The sequence below is a fragment of the Oryctolagus cuniculus genome, chromosome 11 (genome assembly GCF_964237555.1).
Source record: "Oryctolagus cuniculus chromosome 11, mOryCun1.1, whole genome shotgun sequence".
Taxonomy (NCBI): domain Eukaryota; kingdom Metazoa; phylum Chordata; class Mammalia; order Lagomorpha; family Leporidae; genus Oryctolagus; species Oryctolagus cuniculus.
The window spans coordinates 29,482,289-29,509,433 of NC_091442.1; the positions used below are offsets into that span (position 1 = coordinate 29,482,289).

Below are 27,145 nucleotides of genomic sequence, written 5' to 3' on the forward strand. Positions count from 1 at the left end.
TGGAATGGCGCTTGGCGCGGTGTTTCTCAAGCAGGGCCGGCATAAACGACCCGCCTTCTTAGGCAAGAAGTGCCCCGGGCACCTGTGTCCAGCTGGGGGCCTCACAATTCCCAGTCCCACGCCCCGCCCCAGTGCCTCGGGGACGCCACGCGCAGCCCCCCTTCAGCAGCTGGGTCTCCGACCCACCCGCCACCCTCCCCGGAACGCTGCGCGTCTCATCCTGCTTCGTCTGGCTGGGGGTGGGGGGTGGGAGGTGTGCGGGGTAGGGGTGGGAAGGGAGAGCGGGCCTTAAATGTCAGTCTCGCGGAGGTTGCGGTAGTCGGCCAACTCGTAGGCCTGGCAGGTGTTGTCCTCGGCCACATCGCGGGCGACGCTCAGCGCCACGGCCTCCACCTCCGAGCGCAGAGCGCACGCGGCCTCCGCGCGCTGCGCGCCGCCGGCGCGGATCTTGTGCGACAGGCTGGAGACCTTGGCCCGCAGCTGCGTGGTGGGCCGCCGCAGGGGCCCCAGCAGCCGCCACTCGCGGAAGGCGCAGGGCGGCTTTCGACGGCCGGCGCCCGCAGCCTGCCCCTCGGGCGCGGCGGCGGAGCTGGGGGCCGGCGGCGCGGTGAGGGCCAGGGCGGCTCCGGGGAGCGCGGCGCCCGCGCTGAGGGCGCAGTCGGGGTGCGGGCCGCCTCCGGCCGAGGCCCGCCAGTGGTGGCCGTAGACGCGCCAGAGCGGGCGGCGGCGGCGGCGGCGCCGGCACTGGCAGCGCAGCAGGCGGAGGAAGGCGCGCTTGAACTCGCGGCTGGAGCAGGGGTAGATGAGTGGGTTCACGCAGCTGTTGAAGTAGCCCAGCCAGAAGATGACCTTGAAAACGCCCTCGGACGGCTTCAGCTGCGGGAACAGGGAGCCTGCAGGGAAGAGAGAGCCAGGCCTGTGAGCAGCTTGCAGTCGGGGAGGCCCCGGGGGTGGGGGATGGGGGTGGCGCGACCCTCGCCAGCCTCGGGGGAGGTGGGGGCGGGGGGGGGGCTGGCTGAGCCATTAGCTGACGGCTGCCAAGGCTGGTGCAATTCGATGAACTTGCATGCGGGAAAGCAGTCACCTCCGTGTTAACGCGCTTCTACCCGAAGAAACGGGGCATTTTCTTCGGTGAGTGCAGGCAACAAAGCAGAGTTAGACAAAGCCATGTGAGGAGGCATTTCTGTGGATCAAAACTGGTGCCATCTCGCGGTTCTGAATGACTCAGCCTAGCCTCAGCACTTCCCGCGGATGTTGTCCTGTCACGGCAGCTTTTCTGGAATATTCTCTAAGCTATTTGGAAATGCCTGGCATTAGAATGGGTCTTGTTTAATGTCTTAGCATAGAAGGCCATTTATTACTAAGTCACCGGTGCCGTGTCAAAATATTTTGACAACTTTTCTGGTAAAATCAGCTTCATTTGCATCCTCTGTATTTTGTTTATTGCTTTTGAAAGCGTGACTCCAAGGGGCAGAAGTCTGGCACAGCAGCTACGATGCCCCTGGGGACGCCGGCATCTCCTGAGTATCTGAGTTCATGTCCCGACTTCTCACTCCAGTTTCCTGCTCATGCGAACCCTGGAAGGCAGCAGGTGAGGGCTCCGGTGCTCGGGCCCCTGCCACCCGTGTGAGAGACCTGGACTGAGTCCCGGGCTCCTGACTGCAGCCTAGCCAGCCCTGGCTGCTGTGGACATTTTGGGTAGTTAACTAGCATGTGGAAGGTTCTCTCTTCGCCTTTCAAATAAGTAAAAGTGGCCGGCGCCGCGGCTCAACAGGCTAATCCTCCGCCTTGCGGCGCCCGCACACCGGGTTCTAGTCCCGGTCGGGGCGCCGGATTCTGTCCCGGTTGCCCCTCTTCCAGGCCAGCTCTCTGCTGTGGCCCAGGAGTGCAGTGGAGGATGGCCCAAGTGCCTGGGCCCTGCACCTGCATGGGAGACCAGGAGAAGCACCTGGCTCCTGGCTTTGGATCAGTGCGATGCACTGGCCGGCAGCCATTGGAGGGTGAACCAACTGCAAAAGGAAGACCTTTCTCTCTGTCTCTCTCACTGTCCACTCTGCCTGTCAAAAAAATTAAAAAAAAAATATATCAAATAAGTAAAAGTAAGTAATCTTTTTTAAAAAAATAAAAAAGAAAATACTTTGAGAAGGAATTTATAGACTTTGCCAGGTGCCTAAGTTGTCCCTAGCAGCAAGAGGGGGAAGAACCCCAGGATTAAATTTTTAATATATATTTATTTATTTATGAGGGATAGAGATGCTTCCATCTGTTGGTTCACTCCCCAAATGCCTGCAACAGCTGGGGCTGGGGCTGGGCCGAGGCCAAAGCCAGGAACTTGATCCACATCTCTCACGTGGGTGGACTCAGCTGCTTGAGCCAACACCTGCCTCCTCCCAGGGTCTGCATTAACAGGAAGCTAGAGTTGGGAGCAGAGCCAGAACTCAAATCCAGATTCTCCCATGTGGGCTGTGACAGTCCCGTCTGCAGCGTAACTGACAGACCAAACACCCACAGCCAGAATTAAACGTTGACCAAAACTTGCCCCAGGCCAGGCAGTGGGCTGGCCTCTCATCCACAGGAGGCATTAACCATGGCCCTGGCTTCCTGGGTAGCAACGGGAATAAAATACCATGGAAACACAGGTAGGTGACGGTGGTACCCAATATGTGCGTGTAGGGAGGTGGACTCAGGCTCAGCTCCCCGGCATCCCAGAGGCTGGACCAGAGGCAGCGGGATGAGGACGTTCCAGGGGGGAGGTACAAGTGGGCAAGAAGCTGCCAAGTGTGGGCTGGGACTTCCCCGTAGGATAAACTCAGAAAACCTCATAGAGACAGATGGGGGAGAACCTTAAAGGCTGGGAAGCTCAGCTTTTACCCTGTGGATAGTGGGAGCCACGGATACTTTTAAGCAGATGAGAGATGGGGGCTGGAGTCAGGCCACAGTGAACATAGTGCCCATGTGGGAATGTTGGGCGGTGGCGCTGTACCATTGCACCTGGGTGGAAAGGGCTTTGGGGGTAGCTTTGAACTAGAAGAGTTCCAGGCGGGTGGGGGTCGGAGCCCTGGGGTCTGCGCTATGCCCTTCGCTCACAAACCTCTCCCTGACATCCCCACCAGAGACCTCACGGCCAGATGCCAAGGCACAACCAGGGAAGCAGAGGCCATCTTTCTCATCCTGGTCAGCAGTGGATGGAGGGCAACAGGCGGCCAGGAAGCTGGATCCTGGCGGGGGGCCACAGGGGCCTGTGAGACCAAGCAGGCCGGGGTGTGAGGCGGGCCTTGACAAATCATGCCATCTTCTCTCTCTTCCCCGTTCTCCAAAAGAAAGAGGAGCAGGGTCCCCTACCGAGGACCTGGGGACTCCTGCAACCCTCCATCCCACCACAGAGGGACCCTGGGAGGAAGGGCACACACACATCCCATAGCACAGCTGTTTCCACTCCCGCTCACAGCGCCCTGAGCACTTATTTGGCCATCAACGTCCCCTCTTTCCCTTCCAGAGCCCAGCACTCAGCAGGCTCCCGCTAAATACCTGTGTCTGTTCTCTGCCCGCTCCTCCCCACTTCTGCATCCTCCCAGAGAGAGGCGCCCTCGGCCCTGGGCTGGGGCCTGGACAGTGGCCAGACACAGTGGCTGAGAGCCGACGGGTTCGAGGGCCCAAGGTGCTTTCTGGGATGTGGGGGCCAGCAGGGTTGATGGACTTCAGCCTCCAGGAAGGTGGCCCTCCAGAACAGCACCCCTCAACGGTGCAAAGCAAGACAGAGTGCTGAAAATAGCCCTGTGACTCAGGCTCCGAGCCTTTTATATTTAGCCCAGGATGACAAATCCGTGGACTGTGCTTTCCAGGGGTGAGCCTGAAGCTGGCCAGAGGACAGTGATACCAGCCTGCGTTGATCAGGATGGGTGAGCAGCGGGGCTGGGGTCTTGCTGTAGCGTTCATATTCTGTTTGTGCTCAGGAGGCTTGGGCAGGAGTCTGCGGTGAGCTGGGAGCTCCGTGCACAGGAAGGAGCTGGGGTTTAGCCTCAGTTCTCTGGGCCCACGGTTTCCCTCCTGTATCCTGCCGAGGTTTGCTTTTCCTTGGGCTCTCCCAGAAGCAGACTCTGTGACAAGCGTTCAAACACAAGCTGTTAATTTGCGGGCATCAGTGAGACACCCAGGGTGGAATGGGCAGAAGAGGGAAGAGCAGGAAGCCAAGGACAGGTGTGTTGTCAAGTTCATCATCCCCAGAGCGACATGACTGGGGCGTAACCCCACTGGCGAGCTCAGGGAGACGAGCACAGATCTCAGAGGGCTCCCATCAGCGGGTGTTTTTCACACCTGTTCCCATTAGTCATCCGTTGGGCTGCCGGCCTCCTACCTGGAGGACGGCAGGGATGTTGGTGGCAGAGGCAGCCCCTGGCCAGGACGTAGGCAAGTGTTCAGGTAGAAGCTGGCCCATGTGCATGGGAGGTCTGGGGGTGTGAGTGGGCAGCATCAGCGGCCACAACTTGATTTGCTCACTGCCCACACTGTGCCTAGAGCAGAGACGCTGGGCCGGGGGCTCCTCAGGCCACACTCAACAGCTCCCAACAGACGCTCCCGCTCCCTCTGTTCCTCTCGCAGGCAGCAGGGGTGAGCCTCACCCCCACCTCTGCCTGGGTGCCCAGTCTACACCTGTACCTCCCTGCCTCCCTCTCCCTGCTGCTCCTCTCTTTATCAGCCCATGGTTTCTTGCAGGGGTCTCAGAGGGAGCTGCGGGCATATCCCTCCCCATTGCGCACCATGAGTGTAGGACTGGGGCTCATGGCACAGTCCCTGTATCACTGCTGTACCATTGGAGGGCGTCGATGCACAAAGCCCTTGTCTGCTATGACCAGTGTTCCTGTCTGCCCGTCACTCTGAGTTATGCTTCTGGGTCGGCCAGCTGCCTCACCTCCTCACCCTTTGCACATCTTTGCCAGCTCCTCTACCCCAGCCTCGGGAAAGCCTCAGTGGGCAGATGGAGGTGCTGGGGCCAAGGCCACACTCTCCCAGTGCCCAGCAGCCTCCTTCTCTTCCCTAGGGAGATCTCTTGCTCCCACCCCACACCGTCCACAGCCTTTCTCGCTGAAATCAAGTCCGGCTGTGCCACTGCTTGCGAGGGGGGCTCCCGTGTGCTGCTCCCTTGGCCGCCCACCTCTCCAGCCCCCAGCCTCACCCCCTTCTGTCTCGTGGCCCGAGGGTCCCTGTGCAGCCTTACTTCTGCCTGCATGTGCAGTAGCCAAGGGGCCAACGGGCCTCCGCGGCACACTGGCTCCCTGCTCTTGCCTCTGGCTGTTTGGCACACGATCTCCCCAGAATGCCCTCACTTTGCCTCCTGGTAGTGCCAGCCCCACTGGCACCTCCTCCTGGATGCCTTCCTTGCACCTCCCTGTCCTGACCCAGCCAAGTCATTTGTACTGCCTCGCCCTCCCCCCAGCACATCGCACTGCTAAGAACCCTGAGGGCAACTGTTTGCTGCCCAAGCTGCCCACACCGCGTGTGGCACACGGGAGGTGCCTGGCACATTCCAGGATTCTTCCTTCTATCACAGCCTGCATCTCATCCACCACCAACTCCTGCAGAGCCCTAAGTCCCCCCAACTCCGCACCACCACCCTCGTCTCCCAGGCAGTGTCCTACGCGGTCCCCTGCCCCTGTCCTTGTGTCCCCACAGCCTCATCTCCGCACAGCAGCTGGGGGGCCACGCACTAGCACTACAGCCACCTTCTCCTCGGGCCTGCCCTGCCCACGTGTTCCAGACTCACGCTGGCCTCATCCAGCCAGGTGCTAACCCGGAGCCACTGAGCCAGCCCCGAGCACACGGGGCTCCTTGCACTGTTTCCCGCCGTCTCAGCTCCCCTCCCTTGCCTGTTCCCCACTTTCTGCAGCAGCTCTCTGAACTTCTCCAGCCGGAGCTGAGGAATTCCTGAGAGCTCGGCACCACCTAGTCCCATGCCAGGCCCTTGACGGACTTCTCACGGAAGCCCCAGGACATCCCGGGCAGCGTGGCCATGTGGCAACGTCAGGACACGCGTCTGAGTCGGTATGGCCCTCAAGCTCTTGCCCTTCCCAGCACATCACTACAGACAGAACCTGAACTTTCCCTCGCCTTCTGGGGGCCCTGGGGTCCGGAGCCACAGCCACTGGCTTTCTTCCTCCCAGTGGCAGCCCCAGGAGTGGCAGGCCCACGCCCGTCTGCTGTCACGTGGCTCTCCAGTGGGGAGGGCAGCCCTCCTGCTCTCCCCACAGGGGACTCCTCCCCTTCATGTTTGGCCTGGCCTCCCCTGCTGCAAGGAGCTTTGTCTGATTAAGCCCACTCCCACGGTCTGGGCAGGTGGTGGTAGTGGTTTTTGGTGAGTGTGGGCCTTGGGCGCCCTGTGCTCTGCTGTATGGCATTCATTGCCTTCCCTGTGGCCTCAAGGGTACCCGGCAGCACTCAGAAGGCCAGGTTGATGGCCTGCTCCCTGGAGAGAGCATTAAACTGCCCCAGCTCCTGGGAGGAGCCCGGATAGCTGCTGAGCCATCTCCTTCGCCACCCTCGAGCCTCTGCTCTAAAGTCCCCCTGCAGACTTAATGCTGGTGCTCTTGGGGTCCCACCTGGGTGCCTCAGCCCCAGCTGCTGGGGCAGTTGGCTGCCAAAGGCTCACCACTGCCCCCTTCACTGGAGAGCCTGCCCTGGGCCAATGGGGGCCGCTTTAACCTGGGGAGACCCCTGCCCCTCAGGGGGCAGCCTGCAGCCAATGACAAGCTGATGGGTGGACAGGACAGGTCTCACAGCCTCATTCTGTGCTGGCTTCCTTGCTCCAGGGACCCCATGGGGCCAGCCTGAGGCCAGACTGCATCTGAGGCTACATCCCTCCCTCTTGGGGGCCTTCCGAGAGCCCTCCCACAATAAATCCCACGTAGAAACAAGCCCTTCTCACGCTCTGTGTCCAGGGAACCTGAGACTCTGTTGAGTGCACAGATGAGTCTTCAAGCCCTTGTGCTTGGTCCCAAATCTTCGACTCAGGGATTAGACCTCAGTGCCATCGAAGTTCTTCTGCTCACTGCTGGGTAAGGCAGGGCAGGAGCGGGCCCATCATGTCAATTTCTCTCCACTCAACAGGTGGCTGGGAGTGGGGAGGAGGTGCGGCCTACAAGGAGAAGCCCTCGCAGGGTAAACACTGCTCTTGCCTCGTTTTCTCACGTGATGAGAATCCACGCGGTGGGCTTGGCTGCACCTGCCAGCTCCCCCCATTCCTTACGCTGGGGTGGCTGTCAGGGGTCTAACCTGCTTTCCCATGTTAGCTAGCAAGGCAGCATGTTGGTGGCCAGCCTGGTCCGCGTGTTGTAGGGGAAGCCCAGGCTAGGGTTGGCTGCAGCCTGGATTATCCTGTCCAATGGAACAGGAATGGTCAGGCCCAGGAGGAGCTGCTGAGATGTTGGCTAAGGCAGAGAGGGCCATGGCTGTGTCTGGGAAAACTGGCCACACTGTGCCAAGGACAGACAGCTCGGAGGCCAGGGGCACAGGCCGCGTGAGCAACAGTGCTCTTTTGGCATCACCAGAAGGGAACTTGTTCTTGGCGGGCGGTCCGAATTCACAGCCAGCCTGGCTCATCACGTGTAGCCGACCATGAAAGGGCAGGCTCACCCGAGCGCCCCCTCCCCGCCCTTCTCCACCTGTGACTTTTGTATTCACAGTCAGCCATGGAGGAGTGTAGACAGGCAGGTTCCCCACATTCCCAGCAGAGAAGGCATCCCCAGTACCAGACCCCCTCTCTCCCTCCCTCCCTCCTTTTCTCCCAGTTCAGTTAGACCTTGGAGTACAACATCTCCTTCCCTGAGAGAGGCTAGGACCCTGGTCCCCCTGGCAGACCTCTTTGCTGCTGTATAAAGGGTCAGACAAACCTTTTGAGTAATGCACACATGACCCGAGACCTGGAGCCCCCGCTGGGGAGTGAACCATCCCTGAGAAACCCTGGGTAGACAGAAGGGCATGAGCAAAGGTCCCGAGGCAGCAGGGCCCTTGACCAGTTGAAAGGACAACCAGGATTTTAGGGAGGCTGGAGCACAGCAGGGGTAAGAGACAGTGGCAAGAGATAAAATCTGTAGCTATAGGGGTGTATGTGGCGGAGGGGCGGCTCCTGGGGCCATGGGGGCTCCTGTGGGAGGGGTGGGGCACAGGCCTGTCCGTACCCCCTCATCTCTATGCTGGCACTGGACTCTGCCCATCTCCCCCACGAACCCTTTTTTTCCTCCTCTCTCTCTTCTCCCCCTTTCTCCTTCTTTCCCTTCCTTCCTCTTTGTCACTTCCGAACCCACTTTTTTCCTGATCTATGGCCCCGGCATGCCACAGCCCAGGCTCTGAGTGGCCAAGACTTAAGTTTTGACTGCTGGCCCTCAAGCTCAGCCTAACTGGACCCTGAGCCTAACACGAGCCTCACAACTCTGGGGTCCCCTGGGTCTGAGCAGGGCAGCACTGTGCAGGGGTCCCAGGCGGGGGAGTCCCTCACTGCACTATCAGGTACCCCCCAGCACTCAGGGCCCAGCCCCCTGCTCTCCTGGGCACATGATGAGGCAGGGCTCACATGTGGTGCACATGTGCCCGGGACCTCAGAGGCTGGGGTCTGTGGGAGGGTGGGGCCACACAGGAAGTAGTCGGGTCCCCAGCATCCATGGCAGGAGGGGAGCAGGGCAGTGAGCCCTGGGGATGCACACAGCAGCTGAGGGGTTAAGCTGAGAACATGGCTGCCGACTGACCCTTGACCCTGGCTCCAGCCTGACCTCTGACCCAGGCGAGAAGGGACACTGATGAACCAAGGACCCTTGGTCACATCACTCGATCTCCCCATGCCTCAGTTTCCTCATCTGTAAAATGAGGCTGCAAATAGTATGTACCTCATGGGATCATCAGGAGGGTAAAGCAGTTTGAGCAGTGCCTGGCACATGGGATACACCTGCTGCTGATCAGTTAGTCAGTTGATTGAGGAAAGGACAAAAACGACTGAAGGGATGTCAAGGAGGTCAGAGTGGCTGACGGGGTGGGGTGAGGAAGGATGGGCTGGGGCCGCCGCCCAGGTTCCTGGTGTGCACCCAGCACACCCCTCTGCTGTCGCGGGGGAAGAGGTGACAAGGGCAGAGCAGAAAGGTCAGCTCTGCAAAGGGAGCCAGCGTGGTTGGCGGGTGGACCGTGCAAACCTGCGATGTCACCTTCAGTGACAAACTGGGCTTTGCAGGTGGGAATGGAATTAAGGATCTTGAGGTGGAGAGGGGATCTTTACCCCCTGGCAGGGACAAGGGACTCACACGGGTTCTCCCAAGGGGAAACAGAGCTGGGGTCAGAGTCAGGGAGGAGGTGGCGATGGACACGGGGGTGGGAGCTGTGTGCAGGCTGCACGGAGGTGCCGGGGGCCGCCAGCCAAGGAATACGGTGGCCTCTGGAAGCTGGAAGAGGCAAGGACGGGGCTCCCCCTGCCCCTCCCTCCTAATCTCCAGCAGGAGCACAACCTGCCAGGGCTCTGACTGCAGAACTGGGTGATAACAAACGGTTTGAGACATCACACTATGGTAGTTGGCTAGAGCAGCCAGAGAGCTGGCCGGGGGCCAGGAGGCTAGTGGGACCTAGTGGCTGGGTCCGGGGTGGGGGTGGGGGTGGAGGCTGTGGTGTGGGATGCCTGTCTGGAAGCACAGATCTAAGGGGAGGAAGGTCTCTGGAGGAGTGGAAGGGGAAGGGGAAAGAGAGGTGTTAGGAGCCGAAAGAGACAAGGGGCAGAATGGAAGGGGGACTGACAAGAGCCCCTGAGGCTGAGAATCTGGGAGGCACGGGTGACAGGGCCAAGGGTGGATCCCGGAGAATGTGCCTAAGCCGGGAGGGCAGGGCCCGGATGGAGGAAGCTACCCTGAGTGGGGCTGGCACACACTGGAAGCTGGAGAAGGAAGTCTGATCAAGGTTACTACGAGAACATTCTTTTAACAGGTAAGTAGCAGGGACCATTCTTGCAAGCAAGCGAGAAAAGATTCCAGAGAGAAGAGGAGGAGTGGGTTAGGGCAAGGGGGACTGCCTGGTGGAGGCAGAGCCCTGGACGCCCTGAGTCAGCGACTGACTCGGCACCAGCGAACAGCTGAGAGGTCTCCAGACTGCCCCATGCATTGTGAAAAACCAACAGAACACGGCAAATTCTAGGTCTGGGGCAAAGGACAAGCCAAGCTCGCGACTTCTCATCAGACCAGAAAGTGAGGGTGCTGGAGACGCGGGGTGTCAGGGACGCCCCACGGTCAAGCCGAGAGCAGGGATGTCGGTCACGTGCTGCAGTGACAGGGATGTCTGAAAACACGCCAACCCCATCATGGCACTGAGAAGCTCTTGGTGTCACGTCAGCCGTGGGTGCTGGTGACCTGATCGAAAAAGAGGAACACCGAGCACCCTTCTGCCTCTCCCGTCCTAATTCTGCTCCAACCCAAGTTACTTGTGAGTTCTTGTTAGGACTCTAATGAAGAAACGCAGAAGAAATGAGAGAATCAGAGTAACACCACTGTAAGCCGCAGAGACAAAATGGGTCCAGGCCATGGTCAACCAGTAGGTGAAGGGCTGGAACGTTCCCTAGTACTGACAGGGCAGGATGATAACTTGTGGGCCCTGGCCAGTCCTGCTGCCACAGAAGAGAAGAATTCTGCCCCAGACCCTGGGATTTGAACCTCATGAAACCAGCTTACAGGAAGTACAGCAAACAGAGGGACACTCAGATGGCACTGAGAGATGTAAACTCCCCACTGGGACACATCTAGGGCAAACGATCTGGATTTTGCAGTAAAGAAGTTGAAAGGAAAACACGGGAGGGAGGCTCCACCATGAACGCAACCTAGTAGGTGAATGGAGCCCAGGCAGCACAGGTGCCTTTCCTGGATCCTCATCCAAACAAAGCAGCTTAACATGTGTATGAAGCAGTTGGCAACATTCAAACAGGAAGTAGATATTTTGAGATTTTTTTTTTTTTTTGACAGAGTGGACAGTGAGAGAGAGAGACAGAGAGAAAGGTCTTCCTTTACCGTTGGTTCACCCTCCAATGGCCGCCGCGGCCGGTGCGCTGCGGCTGGCGCACCGCGCTGATCCGATGGCAGGAGCCAGGAGCCAGGTGCTTTTCCTGGTCTCCCATGGGGTGCAGGGCCCAAGCACCTGGGCAATCCTCCTCTGCACTCCCTGGCCACAGCAGAGAGCTGGCCTGGAAGAGGGGCAACTGGGACAGAATCCGGCGCCCCAACCGGGACTAGAACCCGGTGTGCCGGCGCCGCTAGGCGGAGGATTAGCCTAGTGAGCCGCGGTGCCGGCCAGGAAGTAGATATTTGATGATACTAAGCAATTATTTTGATGAGTTATCATGGATTGTGTCTTTCAAAAAATTCTTATCTTCAAGAAATATGTGTTGAAAGACTTTACAGATGAAGTGTGACTTCCGGGATTTCTTCAACACAACCCGGAGTGACAGGACTGGGATGGGCCAAGTGCAACGCTGGGTTGAAGCAGGGCTCCAGGCACATGGGGGCTCATCGTATGGTTTTCTCTACTTCTATGTGTGTGGAGACTTATTGCTTACTCATATAATCACTCAATAATGTTGACTGTTACGTTTAAAAATTTTTAGGTCACATAAATGGAGGGCCACCCCCAAGCTATCACTAGTTGGGACACTTGACTTTAAACAGAGGGCTGTTACGATGTCTGTCACGTAAGGACAAATATTGCAGGTTCCATTCCTACAAGGTCTCTAAAGTAGTCAAACTCCCAGAATCAGGGCGGCATGGGGGTTGCCCGGGGCTGCAGCAGGGGCACGGGGACTTGCCCACGGGCTTAGTTCAGCAGAATGAGCAGGTTCTAGAGATGTGCGGTACCGCGCTGTGCCTCCACGTGACTGCAGCGGACGCACACTCAACCTCTTACTAAGAGGCTCCATCTTCCATGAAGCAGATTAGGCCAATAAGAAAACACCGTGCTACTGCACTAGAGTAAAACGAGATGAACGGAGAGGGCCGTGCTTCACCGCCCACGGCCCTGGCACGGCAGGGTGTGAGGAGGCCCTGGGTACCGCCGCTCCTTCCTCCGCACCCATTCACTGAGTGCCTCCCATGTGCCAGGTGCCACAAAGGCACAGAGGAGACACAATGCCAGCCCTCCTGCAGGCTTTTGCATCGGGGTTGCTGTCACAGCAGCTGCCACAAAGCACCCCACCTCCTCCCCTGCAGACCCCTGCAGGGTCTCCAGGAACTTGTGGAGATGAGTCCTTTGACCCTTGCCCACCAAAGCCGCTCTCCACACCTGGTCGCCAATTCCTCAGCGTGGCTTGCAGCCTGCGTCCTACCTTCTCTGCCACTCTAAGGAGGGAATACCCCACAGACAGTCAGGTTCGTGTATGTACATCTGAAGTGCACAGCTGGATGACTCTTGTTTGCACACACCAATGCAAGTACCATTCAGCAAAGAAGAGAACATTCTAGTCCCCCAGAAGGTCTCCGACATGTGGGCAAAACAATCCTGACTGTTACTGCCCATGACTAGCTTTGCCTGCTTGTGGACTTCATACAACAGAATCATTTGCTGAGTTTGCCTTTAACCTCAGACCAGGCTTGTTCTGCTCAATGAAATAGCTGTGGTGCTCATCTGCGCTGTCGTGTGCATGGATCGGTTGTGCATTTTCCTTGTCTGTGGCAGTCCGTGTGCTGCGTGAATACCCTGTTCATCCACTCTGCTACCCAGGGCGTCCGGCCTCATCTCCTGAGCCCTCGTGTCACACAGCACACGCACACACCACCAGGTCTCTCACATCAAGGGCACCCCTCCGACAAGGCCACTCACTCTCTGTGCCTACACACACAGTTCCCCTGGCTGTCCCACCTCCTGCTGCATGCCTGAATGTCCCCAGTTACAGTGCACGGTGACAGAAGTGTACAGGGAGTGGTGGAGGTGCATGTGGGACACGGAACTCAGTCCAGGGTGGGCAGCGAGGCCCGACAGGCAGGTCGCATGATGCAGAAGAGGCTGATGGCGTGCGAGAGGGGCCTTGTGCGGCTCACAGACTAGGGGGAGGGGTCCGGGACATCGGCTAGCCTGTCCTGGGGCTTCTGAGTCTCTGGGAAGCTCCCACACCTTGAGAAGAGATAGCAGAAGCACAAGCCTTGTGGTCTGCGGTGCCAAGAATGATGGAGAGGTGGACCGTCCTGTGTGTGTGTGTGTGTGTGAGAGAGAGAGAGAGAGAGAGACAGAGACAGAGACAGAGACAGAGACAGAGACAGAGAGAGGGAGGTCCACCTCTGGGCATGGCTGGGGCCACTTGCCAGGCAGCCTAAAGCCAAGCGCTGCTAAGAAGACACGGAGGAGAGCCGTGTCTCTGGACGCACCTGGAAAAAGGAAGTGCTTGTGCACACAGGTGCTTGCCTGGGACAGGGTTTTCCTGCCCTTCTCCCTTTTCCCCTCCCCCCTTTGGGAGAGGCGTTCTGCATTCCTGGCCCAGATATCTGGGTTCAGGGGACTCTGGCAGCAAGTGTCCCTGGCACAGTGGCTGTACTCAGGCACCTTTCCAGCTGGCCCCCTCGTCCCAGGCCTGCGGCTCTGGGCATGCCCCAAGTCTCAGGTCATCCAGGGAAGCCACAGGCAGTAGGCTCTACCTGTCCCCAGCTGCCAATCACACTCTGCAGCTGTGGGTGCCTCTGGACATGGAACTAAACGCAGCCTGCAGGGAGGGATGATCGGCAATCTCCTGTGATTTTCCCTGGCACACAGCCCTGCATCAGCTTGCTGGGGTGCGGCCTGGGTGTGCACGGCTGTCATGTGCAGGGCTGCCAAGAGCCCTTCCCCCGCAGCTCCTGGGGCTGGTGCCCACATACCCGATCATCCAAAGTGGAAGCACTTGGAGACTGAAAGGGGAGAGCTGCTAGTGATCATGCCGCTCAACAGGCACTAGGCAGGCCTGGCCCAGGCGAGCCAGGGAGCAGAGGGCTCCACTGGGCAGGGGCATGGAATGCCAGGCAGGTAGGTGCCCTCTTGCTGGGACAAGGGGTCTCCCCTGGCTGCGGAAATCGCAGGGTCAGATGCGCCATGTCTGAGGTTCCTGCTCAGTGATGCTTGTCTGCCCCAGGGGAACACATGTGCTTCAGTGGCTCATCCTGGGGACAAGGGGACAGCAGACAAGCAGGCAGTGACTCTTGGGCTCCCCAGCATTTCTGGGTCCCAGTCTCTGCCAGCCAGTGATTTGGGCCCCCAGAGACCCCCATGGTGCAAGACACCTGTTGGTGGTGCTGTCTCTCTCCCTGGCTTGACATTGGCCACTATGCCAATGTTGCTCTGGGACTGGGGCCCTTTCTTAAGGCCCTCAATACCCGCTGGACTTCTAGGACTACCTCCCAGTTGCTGTCTTGGCCATGATTGGAGCTGTTGTGGAGCTAATTTGGTCTGTGTGTGGAGAGGTGAATGTGGAGGTGCCAGTACCCCAGGTAAGCTCAACACCCCCAGGCTGGTGGCCTTACTGGATGCCTTCATTTCCAAGGCCTATGCCCACCCTGCTCCTCCTCCATCCCACCCCCCATCCTTGGTGCTGGTCACACCTCTGGGGGCCACCAGGTACTGGCAGGAGGGAGGTACCACCTGAACGGCTGATTCCTGCCCCCGCCCCCCCGACCGCTGCCTCTTTCTAGCTCTTTCAAAGCAGGTGCTCTGCCCCAGGCCCTCTCCTCTCTTTGTCCTTTTTCTCCAGGGGCTGAACCTCCTGCTCCTGCAGGCACCCTATCCTTGAGTCCCACTATCCAGCTCTCCCCTCCAGCACAGATGTAGCACCTCCACACAGAGAACTGCTCGCCCCTTGGGAGCCTCACCCCTTGACCCCTACTTTGCTGTTCAGGACGTCCCCATTCCTCCCAGGTACCTCCCCCTGCCTGGGCCTAGTGCCCGCTTCCTCCTGCTCAGCCTCAGGCCGTTCCTGCTCCCATGTGTCAGGCTCTGCTCGCCCGCTCCCCTCCAAGCTCCCTGCGGCAGACAGGAACATTTCTGTTTCCTGCTCGGCCTCCATCCTGATCATCACCCGTCCCAGCGACTCCAGGGTCCCTGGACCCTTTGTGGGGGCCCAGGGAGGGGGCTCTGGGAGTGTAGGTAGGGCAGTGCAGCACAGGCAGAGAAGTCACAGGGACCATGAAACACGTGAGGGGCAACAGAGTAGCAGGGACTGAGAAAGAGCAGTGTGTGCCAGCAAGGGGCGAAGGTCATGAAAACTTAGAGCTGACTTCCTGGAAGAGAAGGACTTGTGGATCTAGGCCTCAGAAAAACAGTAGCCTTTTGCAGTCTGGACTGCAATCATGAAAACTTAGGAAAAAACCCACCACTCCGCAGGAGACTGGGTCCACGCACCATGGAATCCTCTCAAATGTCCTGCTGTTAAAATGGCCCGGGCATCGATAAATCTCAATGACATGAGGCTGGTTGCAAGAGGCCGATGGCAGACTAATTTGCACAGCATGGAGCCATTGATACAAATTCCAAAGAGACGTGAGCCAGTGTTGTGTGTTGTTATGGATACAGATGTTTGTGGTGAGCGTATAAATACATGCACGGGAGTGGGAAGGGCCGGATTCACCTCTGGGGAGCCAGGGGAGCCAGGATGGGAGGGGAAGAAGCACTGAGTTGCTGCTGTGTTTTGTTTCTTTGAAAAGAGAGAGACACAGAGAGGGATTGGAGGCAAATCCGGCAAACCGCTAACATTCGTGGGTGAGTACAGGTACATGGGTGCTTGCTATCTTATTTTCTCCTTATCTGTGCACTATTCTGCAAATAAAATTCAAAAAGAAGTTAGAAGTAGAAAAGGGAGAAAAAGGGAGGTGCAGAGACAGGCACTCTACACCCAGGTGGGAGCTTTCCCCCAGGGGGCCGGGGTGCACCACAGGGCTGCGGGGAGCATGAGGGCGCCCAGAACAGGCATACAGCGGGCTTGGTGGTGGCTGTCAATCCTGGAGGCAGCCAGCTCTCTCCTGTCTGCTTGTGTGCCCCCTCCTCCAAGAGGGTCATCCACGTGGGTTGTTCGGAGCCTGTCCCTCAACCCTGCAGCCCTTGGTTGGGCGATTTTCACAGGGTGATTTATTCGTTCCTTACCTACTACCAAAGCAGCAGCTGACACGACACTCACCACGCATCCCCGTTACACACGCACATCACAGCTCCCTGCATTCCCACCCCAGTCCTGTAGCCAGTGAGCTCTCTTCCATCACCACCACTCCCGTTTCACAGATAAGAAGCAGAGGCACAGAAAGGTTAAAGGGCTTGCCTGGAGTCACCCAGCTAGGAAGAGGCAGAGCTGGGAATCGAACCCAGGCTGTCTGGTGCTGGAGCCTGTAGTTCTCATGGAAGCTCCTTATAGGACAGGGACCGTGCTGGGCGCTGTGGGACCTGGGATGACAGCCGGCACTGCTGTGCTCTCGTGGAGCTTCCGGGTCAGTGTGGCAGCCAGACACCAAACTAAGCACCGCTTACATACAGCTGGGGTTGCAGCTCACGATCTAGTGCTTCCGGGGGGGGGGGGGGGCAGCTCAGACTGAAAGGTTCAGGAGGGAGTCTCTGAAGGGGGACACCTGTGGGGAGATCTAAAGGATGGGGGGACTAGCTGGGACGGGTCAGCAGTCAGGACAGAGAGGACAGCACATGCAAAGGCTGGACCAGGAACCTGGAGAGAGGGGCACAGGGGGTGGAAGAAGCCGTGAGCAGGGGCAGGTGGGCAGAAGTCTGGGATTGCCCTGACTCCTGCAGGGCAATATTATGAATATTTATGAATATTTAATTAAGTCTTAATTAAATATTCATAATAGCCCCTGTGTGTTTGGACTATAGCACACTTGGGAGCCACTGTCTCAGGGGTCACGGTATAGAGTCTGGATTTTGTTGGGAAAGCACTGGGAGGTTTAGCAGACCAGTGGCATCCGACTTATAATGGATTAGGGTCACTGCGGCTGCTGTGCGGGAGGCCGGGCAGGGCAGCAGGAGGAAGGCTGCAGCCGTTCCCCCACTCGGCCATGCCATGTGGAGGGAGCCAGGTCTGGGGCAGGCCAGGGCAGCCTGGGCTTCGGCTGGCTGAGGTTGCAGCCAGGGGCCAACTGAATCCTGGTGACTTCTGTCCCCCTTCTTCGCCCTGTGCTGGTCCAGCCCCCAGCCCCTGGCCTCAACGGGTGGGAGGAAGGTCGAGAACAGCTGCCCCCTCCCAGGGCTTCCGGGCAGCTTGGGAAAGAACTAGGAAAGTCCCCGGAAGAGCCAAAGGGTAGAGCAACGGTGAGAAAGGACGAGGAATGACCCCAACTTCCCACGCGCTGGCTTGCCTTTCCTCCTTCTCTCCCCACCTGCAGCTCCTTGCCCGCAGCCCCTCCGAGATGGCGGGAAGCGAGAGCCCAGCCTGCTCACCCGATGCCCTCCGGGGAGGCCTGGGCTTCAGAAATGGGCAAGTGCTGGGAGAAAGCAGGAGCTGCTGGTGTCTGCGGATGGACACACAGGCCAGCGCTTGCGGCCCCCGAGTGAACGACAGCTTGGACTCCCGCCCACTCTGTGCCCCCACCCCAGGCAGCCGTAGGGTACACGGCTGAACCACACACAGATGTCCGTGGCCTCTCACATTCAGAGGGGTCTGGAAGGTAACCCCAGCCCAGGGCTGGGATAGCAAAGAGGAGGGAACGGCAAAAGTTAGGGCCCTCTCAGAGGAAACACGCAGGCGCCAAGGGCCTCTGGTTCTCCCACAAGTGACAGCCCAGAGAAGGGGCTGAGTCCGCGTCCCACGTTCAGGGTGCGGGTGCCGGGCACGCATAGCCCCTGGCTCAGGGAGCCAGCAAGGGGGTCACTCACCGAGCGGCAGCACGAAGAAGAAGGGGAACCAGCAGAGCACGAAGACGCCCACGACGATGGCCAGCGTCTTGGCCGCCTTCTTCTCGCGGGAGAACTTGAGCAGGCGCACGGAGAGCGAGCTGCGGAACGTGTGGCCCTTGGCGCCGCGCGTCCCGGGCGCCCCGTCGGCGCCGCTGGCTGCACCGCGACAGTGGATGCGCAGCACCACCTCGGAGGCCTTGCCGCGCTCGCGCTTGACGCCCGCCTCCAGGCTGCGCGTGGTGCTGCGCGCGACCACGTACACGCGGCAGTACATGACCACGATGACCGCCATGGGCAGGTAGAAGGAGCACAGCGAGGAGAAGACGGCGTAGCCCACCTCCTCGGTGATACCGCAGAAGCGCTCGTCCGGGGGCACCGGCTCCTTCCAGCCCAGCAGCGGCCCCATGGACACCACGAGCGCCACGGCCCAGAGCAGCGCCAGGATGGCGGCCGCCTTGCGCTCCGTCATGATGGCCGGGTATTTGAGCGAGTGGCGCACACCCACGTACCGGTCCACAGAGATGGTGCAGAGGCTGAGGATGGAGGCGGTGCAGCACAGCACGTCCACGGCGGCCCACACGTCGCAGAAGGCCCGGCCGAACGCCCAGAAGCCCAGAACCTCCATGGTGGCCGAGAAGGGCAGCACCGTGGCGCTCAGCAGCAGGTCGGCCACGGCCAGGTTCACGATGAAGTAGTTGGTGACGGTCTGTAGGTGGCGGTTGCAGGCCACCGAGAGGATGACAAGCAGGTTGCCCGCCACGGCCGTGAGGATGAAGGCTGCCAGGAAGACCCCCACACCTACGCTCTGCGCGCTCACTACCAGGCCCCCGACGGCCGCCGTGCTGTTCACCTCGCCGCCGCCGCCCGCGCCCCCCGGCTCCCCCGCCGAACTCCGGTTGTCCTCGCCGCTGCCCGCGCCCACCACGCTGCCGCCGCCGCCGCCCCCTGCCGCTCCCGGCACGCCGCCCACCGCCGGGCTCTCCGAGGAAGCCGTGTCGCCCGCGCCGGCGCCGCCGCCCGCGCCCGAGCCCCCGGCGCTGATGTCCGGCCGGGGTCCCTCGAAAGTGACGCTCAGGAGGTCGCGGAAAGTCATCTCAACGCGAGGCCGTCGGGGGCCGGGCTGCGGCGCAGGACGAGCGACCGGCAGGGAAGGGGGCACCGGGCATAGCCGCGCGGGGCTGCGGGTCCGGGCCGGCGCGCCGGTCCCGTCGGGGTCCTGCCGGAGTTTCTGGGACGCGGAGCGCGGCGGTAGCGGGAGAGAGCGCAGCGGCCGGGGGCTGGCGGCGGCCGGGGCGCCCCAGGGCCCGCGGAGGAGTCGGACCGAAGAGCCGGGGCCGGCGACGCGCGCCGCTCTCTGAGCGCGCCCAGGCCAGCGGGCAGAGCGGTGGCTCCGGGGCCGGGCGGTGCAGGCGGCGGCCACTGCGGCGCTCGCGACTGGCGCGGGGGGCGGGCCGGAGGAGGGGCAGCGGCGCGAGCGGGGAAGAGGGGGCGGCGGCGCCGAGGGAGGGGGCGCCACGCTCCCCGGGAGAAGGGGCTCTGCGCGCCGGGCCAGCGGGCGCTCCGCGGACCGGCGGGGACTGCGGCGTTGGCCGCGCGCTTCGACCGCACGGCAGCCACCTACGCCCCGGCGCGGGAGCCGGTGCCCGCCCTGTCCCCTCTCCAGTCCCTTCGCGCTGCCTCCCGCGCCTCGCCGGACCCCTTCCCCTTCGCCCTCAACCGCATGCGTCTCTCCAGGCTCTCGGGGCGGTCGCTGGTGCCCTTGGGCACGCGGAGCTTAGAAGGCACGACCCCGCAGGTCCCCGGACTCCTGGCTCCGGCCGCCAGAGAGCAGCAAGCGTCCGAGATGTGCGTCTCGAGGTCTCGACCGCCCCAGGCCGCAGCGGGTGCGCCTCCTGGGACTGCCTGGGTGGATCCACTGCACCTCCTTCCTTCGCCCAGGCCACTGGCCGGGGCAGGCTGTCAGACACCTCTGCCCCAAGCAGTGGCGTGCAGAGAGCCCCGGAATGGGGCAGAAGCCTGGGCTGGGCTTGGAGGGGAAGCAACCACAGAGACTCCAGTTACAGCCCCCGTCCCCCCCACCCTCAATGCTGTGCACGTCACAGTGGTCTACACCGACCAACCTGTGCTCTGTGGCTTTCCTGCGTCTCAGATGTGGACATAAGTCTTCTATCAATAAGCGGCCTCGTTCTGGGGAGATAGAGTGGGAAAGGCCACTTGGCAGGGTGGTGAAGGGGGAGGGAGGGCCGAAAGACAGTCGGGCTCCAAAGCCAGGCTCTGCCCCCTATTAGTTGTTTGACCGCTTTATGCCTCAATTCTTCATGGGCCACCTGAGGACTGGATGAGTTAATATGCATTAGGGTCCCTGAGCAGGACCTGGGTTTGGTCGATACATGGGGCTTGGCAGGGCAGGATTTGAAGGGAGGACAGAGGACAGAGAGGTCTGAGGCGCAGGTGCAGGTAGGTGGAGAGGAGGGTGTGAGGAGGCTCTCCCTGACTGGCAGGAGGGCGTGGGGAGGGGTCATTCATTCAGGCAACATAAACAGGCTTTCCTGCGGCAGGCCCCGCACTGGCCACTCGGAGTCGCAGAGGGAGGAGCACCTGCAGGATGGATCTGCCGCTGTGTAGGAGCAGGATGAGGATGCTTGAGTCATGCCAGGGACACGATGTGTGGGAGGAGACCAACAACCATGGCCTCCGTGTCCCCGGCTGCTTTGGACACAGGGGCAGGTTGACACCTGGATAAGAAGGGACTTTGGAGCAAAAGCAGAAAATGGGAGAGACATTGCAAGACTGGTAACCCCCTTCCTGGCTTTCAGTCCAGGAAGCCACAGTTGTCACAGCTTCCTAGGAAAAGAACAGCTCCTCCCAGGCTCCGAGTTTCCCCATGAAGTCGTCCCTCTTCCATGTGCGTCTTTGGGAACTTACACCGTGAGCTACGATGAGAGCAGAGTGGTAGGTAAGGCTTAGCCGGAAGCTGAATACAAGCAAAGCCTTGGAGTTGGGCTTCTTTTCTGAAAAGGAGGCACAGAGGGAAGTGGAGGCTGGAGTTCCTCACTTGGGAGGACTGGGGCCAGGGTGGTGGGCTCAGTGTCCACACCTGGCTGCCATTTCCTGGTGTGGGACAGGTGTGACCCTAGTAGAGTCTATCTGCTTCTGACCATTGTCTGTTTGCAAGGAAGACTGGGAACAGGAGGCAAAGTAAAACCTGAGACCTAGCCGGCGCCGCGGCTCACTAGGCTAATCCTCCGCCTAGCGGCGCCGGCACACTGGGTTCTAGTCCCGGTCGGGGCACCAGATTCTGTCCCGGTTGCCCCTCTTCCAGGCCAGCTCTCTGCTGTGGCCAGGGAGTGCAGTGGAGGATGGCCCAAGTGCTTGGTTCCCTGCACCCCATAGGAGACCAGGAAAAGCACCTGGCTCCTGGCTCCTGCCATCGGATCAGCGCGGTGCGGTGGCCATTGGAGGGTGAACCAATGGCAAAGGAAGACCTTTCTCTCTGTCTCTCTCTCTCACTGTCCACTCTGCCTGTCAAAAAAAAAAAAAAAAAAAAAAAAAAAAAAAAAAAAAAAAAAAAACCTGAGACCTGGGGTGCTAGGGGACTACGTGGCCCATGTCACATGGAGAGCTGTGCTCTCTCAGAGAGCCATTGCACAACTGGCTGGAGATGTCCCTTCCTGCAGCGAGGGGTAGATGAGGGGTGGCATGCTTACCCCATGGTAGGCCTTGGCAGAACTCAGGGGGTCTGAAAGAGGGTTCTGGAGCTTGCAGAGCTTAAGGAGGAGGGACATGGCGGGGCAGTGAGATCACCTGTGAGTTTCCTGTTCCAGCAGCTCACATCCGGGAAGGGACTGAGAGTACAAGCTGCGGGCAGGCAGGGTCAGCACCGAGTGGCTGGGTAGTGCTCAGTACCACCTGCCCCAAGGCCTCCCTAGGACACCTCATGGGCCTCTCAGATCAAACATGCTCTAAATTAAACTCACCATCTCCCACGCTCGGATCCCCGACCTGTTTTGTTCCCATATGAAAACGGAGCCACCACCCAGGTACTTGCCATGGCTAGACACCTGATCTCCTACCCTCCCCCCACTGCCTCCCTCCCTCCACCGACTCCTGCCGTCTGAGCCATGTGGACTAACTTTGTGACTCCATCCCTTGTCTCCAGAGCTGCTCCGGTTTTTATCTCTGCTCCAGTAATGCCAGTCCAGTCTGTTACCATGTGGCTCTCCCTAAATGCGATCATTTTACTCTTGAAAATATTTATTTGATGGCTCAGTAATGCTTTTAGTTGAGCTCATCACACACTTGGTCCTGTAGAGCTGGACTCTTTCCTGTTTCTTCCCTCTCTTTTTAGTTGGAGGCAGGCATTCAAAGTTTGGGAGGTAACCCCAGCAAACATGAGCTGTTGTTTCTTTAAAAGGGGGGGGGAGTTTTGAGACTCACCCACAAGGGGTCCTGGGATCTATTTGGGCTACGAGTGAGTAGGTGTGAGTCAGAGGCTGTTGCACCTGAGACGGCTCTCACATGAGACTTGTGTTTCTAGAAACTCAGACACGGATAATGCAGAGGGATATCGTCTCCTGCTAACATCTTCTCTCGCTGAATCTCAGGGCCCAGCAACGCAGCCCGTTACTGCGTTATGGTCTGGAGTCTGTCCCGCTCTGGCCACCCTCAGGGCCTTCCTGAAGGAAGTAGGTGTCAGCGGTGGCCTGAGTGCCCTTTGGGTCAAGACTTACCTTCCAGTTCTCACAGCTCCTTACCCTGACGCGACCTGTGGAGGTGGGGCCACAGTTCTCTACATACGCCTTGGAGAGTTTTCAGAAACTGATGTGTGTACGACCCCTCAATACACTACTGCTCCGTGTAGTGCTTTGGTTAAAATATTTGTCACAGATGGCAGAAGAATGGGCAGGGCAGTGGTGACCTCAATTGTGATAGGATGTGAACTCCTCGCCCTCCTCCCCCCTCTCCACCGTCCACTGCACTGTCCCCATTACAGGCAATGCCTGGGCAGGCAAAGTGTGACTTCTGAATACAGAGCCTGTCCTGGGGCATCAGGGAAGTCACTGACAGCTTTGGTAGGCACTGCTTTTATGAAAAAAAAATTATTTGATTTATTTGAAAAGGGGAAGACAGAGAGATATCTTCTGTCTACTTGTCTACTCCTCAAATGCCCACAACAGCCAAGGCTGGGCCAGGCCAAAATCAGGAGTCCAAACTCGGCCGAGGTCTCAGGGACTCAAGTCTTGAGCCACCACCTGCTGCCTGGAATCTGGAGTGGAGCTGGGGCTTGAACCCAGGCACTCCAGTATGGAATGTAGACATCCCAAGCAGCCAAAGGCCCAGCCTAGTGTTAGTGGGAACTCTTACCTGGGACCCCAACATTGACGTCAGCTTCTACAGGTCCTCACTGTCTCTTTCTAACGTGGGACAAATGGGATTGGACAAGATCAGAGATTAAAGTAAGTGAACTCTTCCTTCAGCTGATGTTTTCAGGGAAACACAAGAAGATATTTGTGCAGGAGCTCTGGCTGAGTCGACCCTCTAGGTCCCTCTCTCCTGCTGTGTTCTAGGCCCTGGGGTACCCTCATGGCACTGTGGGCTCCAGAAGCCATGTGAGCAGATTGTTAGACCAGTGAGCCCTGGAGGCCAGCCCTCAGGGCCTTTGTGATCCCGAGACATGGGATCTTCCAGTTTAAGCTGGAAGACTAAGCACCTGTATTCACTGTTCTCTCTTATGAGACCCCTTTAGTGGGATAGTAAAGGAAAAGGAATTGTTTCATAACTGAGAAGTTAATTTCTGGGCCAATAAACTCTGAAACACTCTGGCCTCTGGTCCCTACAAAGACTTGAAGGGAGCCTACAAGAGGCCAGGGGGGAGTTGAGGAGTTACTGGTTGATCCCTCTCCTGTGCAGGATGGGGAAAGACAATGTCAGTGGAGAAGGCATTTGTGACACATAGATCTGTTTGTGGAGCCCAGTTAGTCAACACCCAGTCCCTCCTACCCCACCATGCCTGGGAAAATTTCATTCATTCATTTAACACAGATTAGCTAAACACCATCTGTATGACAGCAACTGTTCAGAGCTCTGTGGATGTGATGTTGAATGAAGCCAAGTGCCTACCATCCTTGGGCAGAAAGCGCCGCCAAGGATGAGAGCCTTCCCATTGTCATGACAAACGTTTTCTCTGGGTTAGATATCTGAGTCCTAGCGATTCTTTTCAATGAGCCCTTCAAGGGTGGTTCAGATCCAGAGGAACTCTTTGCTAGGACCCCTTCACTCCCGAATAGCAGCAGGGAGCTGAGTACTGAGCCCCATCAGGGTATTAATTCATGCACGCTGTTGGAAGACATGGTTAAAGCTGCCATTCTCTGGGGTCAGTCCTTATGGAGGACATGGACATGCAGCCTTTCTTCAACTTTATGCTGATCATTAGCCCTGCCCTGAACTTTAACCTTACCATGGCCTGACCCTAGCCATGGCTATACCCTGACTCATAACCCTAACTCACCCATAATCTGAAGCTTCCTGGTCTTAATTGTGCTATTCTTCCTCAGATATATATCATGGTCAGTAAGGGCCCCGGGGTCTAGGGTTGAGGAGTCAAGGCCATCCTCCGTAACCTTCAGGACAGCAGAGTTTGGTGCTCAGGGCTGGCACCTGTCTGCAGTCATAGGTTAGCAAGTACCTGGGGAAAGGCTGTGGTTTCTGTAGAAGGGAGATATTGAGTAGTTCGTCTTCCCAACCCCATCCCTATGTCAACAGAGGCAACTGGAGGCCACTTAGGATTTGACTGCTTATGCTAATAGTTGCCTAAAATTAATAGAGTTGGAAATCAGTGACTCTCTCTCCCATTGCAGTGGAAATGCAGGGTGGCAGCAGAATGATGTTCATGTTCAGAACCTAGCCAGAAGCCCACTGCTCTCGGGGACCTTTGGAGGGATTCTTTGCTTTGCAGCTGTATTTGCTTCCGCTCCACAAGAAATTCTTTTGTCTCTCTCTCTCTTTTTTTTTTTTCTTTAAGACGGGAAATAAGGTGAGGAGTAGGACATTTTGGAAAATCCACCAGAGTGGAAAACTCTCAGGACCAGGATTAGTCGGGGAATGTTAAAACTTAGAATAAGCAACCCCCAAATTTCAGTGGCAGAGCCCAGTGGAACTTCCTTGTCTACTCGGAGTCCAGCGTGAACATCCCTGGATGAGCAGCTTTCCTGAGCGGATCCGCTCCACGGTGGGACTCTGGGATCTAAGTTTCTCCCATTGTGTGACTCTGAGCCTGGGAGTCACTCCAGGTCCCTAGAGACTTGTGGATTGTCTATAGTGGTGCCCAAAGAACAAAGGGAGAGTGGGGAGAACTTTCTGGATATTTTAGGAGCCAAGCACAACACTTGTGTCTAATAGTCCCACGCCCTCACTTAGATGCAAGGGGGGATGTGGTTCAGCCAAGTGCCCAGGGATAAGGTATGGGTTTGGTAACTGTCCATCTTGTCTGGGCAGCAGGACAGCAAAAGTCCCAGGAAGACTCGATTTGTGTATTAGCCTGATGGAGGCATTGTGAAAAGAGCAGAGAGATCAGCTGCTCTGACCCTCTACTTGGGCCCAGTGGACACATCTATGATTTCTCACACGCCTGTTCTTGCCACACTGGACCTAACGTGTACATTTCCAACATGGCTTGCTAAAAAAAGGTTAGGGTTGGAAATCCCATTTGCGAATGTGCTGACGCAAGTGACAATTCCAACTCACTCAGCTCTGGGCATGCGGTAGGAGAATTAAGGTGGGATTGGGAGCTCAGCTGTGTTGCTTTAACCTTCATGGAGCGTAAGCAGTCCTTCTCTCTGGGATCCACCCCATGCCTGTAGCAGAACCTTAAATGCCACCCTGATAACTGTTAGGTAGGAAGTCAGAAATGAGCTTGTGTGTGTTTGACAAAGGCCTAAGGAATTGACAACTACAGTGGTCCAGCATCCGCATCTCAAAGTCATCCCGATAACCTTCCAGGTGCAGCCCAGTATCTGCATTTCAAAAGTCCTGCCTGGATCCTCATGACCTTCCAGGGGGTCCTGCCCCTTCTACCTTCTACCTGATAAACATCCTTCCTCTAAGGTGAGGTGATGCCAGTCAGGCTTCCCCTGTCTGGTAACTTCAATGGGAAAAACTCAGAAAGGAATTTTTTGTATTTACATCCACCAAGTCCTTTGTTTTGGGAGGAGAAGAAGGAGAAGAGGCGGTAAGGCATCCCCTTAAAAACCCCAGCCTAAATGTGCACTACGCACTCTCTCTCAGGTCCTGTCTGGAGAGGTGCCCATCTGTTCTTTTTTTTGACAGGCAGAGTGGACAGTGAGAGAAAGAGACAGAGAGAAAGGTCTTCCTTCTGTTGGTTCACTCCCCAATGGCTGCTGCGGCCAGCACGCTGCGCCGATCCAAAGCCAGGAGCCAGATGCTTCCTCCTATTCTCCCATGCGGGTGCAGGGCCCAAGCACTTGGGCCATCCTCCACTGCCTTCCCGGGCCACAGCAGAGAGCTGGACTGGAAGAGGAGCAACTGGGACAGAACCCGGCGCCCCAACTGGGACTAGAACCCGGGGTGCTGGCGCCGCAGGCAGAGGATTAGCCTAGTGAGCCGCGGTGCCAGCCTCAGGTCCTGTCTGGAGAGGTGCCCATCCATTCTTAAGGATGTCCCTACCCTAATAAACCCTGCTATTTTGCTTTCCACTGCTCTCTGTCTCATGCCTGAATTCTTTCTTGCACGAAGACAAGGACCCTTTGCTTCTCCGGTAACATAATCTTGGTCGGCTAACTCCACGAACCATGTGTTTATTAGTACTTTCTGAACAATGTGTTTGTTAGTACTTTCTAGCAGAGGTGATGTCCATGGAAACTTTCTCTGGCCTCTGAAATTAGATTGACTACCCGCTGTGGGGTGGGGAACTGGAAGTGAGAAAGATGTCCCATGGGGATATTCTATTGTGGTGGAAAGAAAGTTCCAGGGATAAACTGCTAACCCCCCCACCCCCAATGTAGCAGCAAATGCTAACGAGGGTGCTCTCCTAATACAGCATTAAAATAACTCATCCATTCAGAGGAAGTGGATTACAATCAGCCAGGGAGGCCGGGCAGGGTTGTGGGACTCCAGTTCCAATCAAGGAGTCAAGACAACTCCTGCTGGGATGTCAGCCTTACAGCTCATGATTCAGATGGCCCAAAGCCATTTTCCATTTCCTTTGTCTTGGGCCAAGGTTCAGTCTCTGAAGAGGACAGTGCAGCCAGGAGGACTTCCCTTGATAATGATTCCC

The 27,145-nt window shown here is 58.1% G+C and overlaps 1 protein-coding gene and 1 long non-coding RNA gene across 3 annotated transcripts; one reads left to right on the top strand and one right to left on the bottom strand.

Annotated features, from left to right (window-relative positions):
• Window positions 1-288: 288 nt before the first annotated feature.
• ADRA1D (adrenoceptor alpha 1D) lies at window positions 289-20,116 on the bottom strand. Of its 2 annotated transcripts, none has more exon segments than NM_001082678.2 (2): window positions 289-893; window positions 17,833-19,090. In NM_001082678.2, coding segments are annotated over 2 exon segments (1,719 nt in total). In that variant the 5' UTR covers window positions 18,947-19,090.
• A 61-nt stretch (window positions 20,117-20,177) lies between these two features.
• On the top strand, window positions 20,178-26,566 carry LOC138844328 (uncharacterized). The gene is made up of 2 exons (XR_011379980.1): window positions 20,178-20,310; window positions 20,412-26,566. It is a non-coding gene; the product is annotated as an uncharacterized lncRNA (long non-coding RNA).
• Window positions 26,567-27,145: the final 579 nt, after the last annotated feature.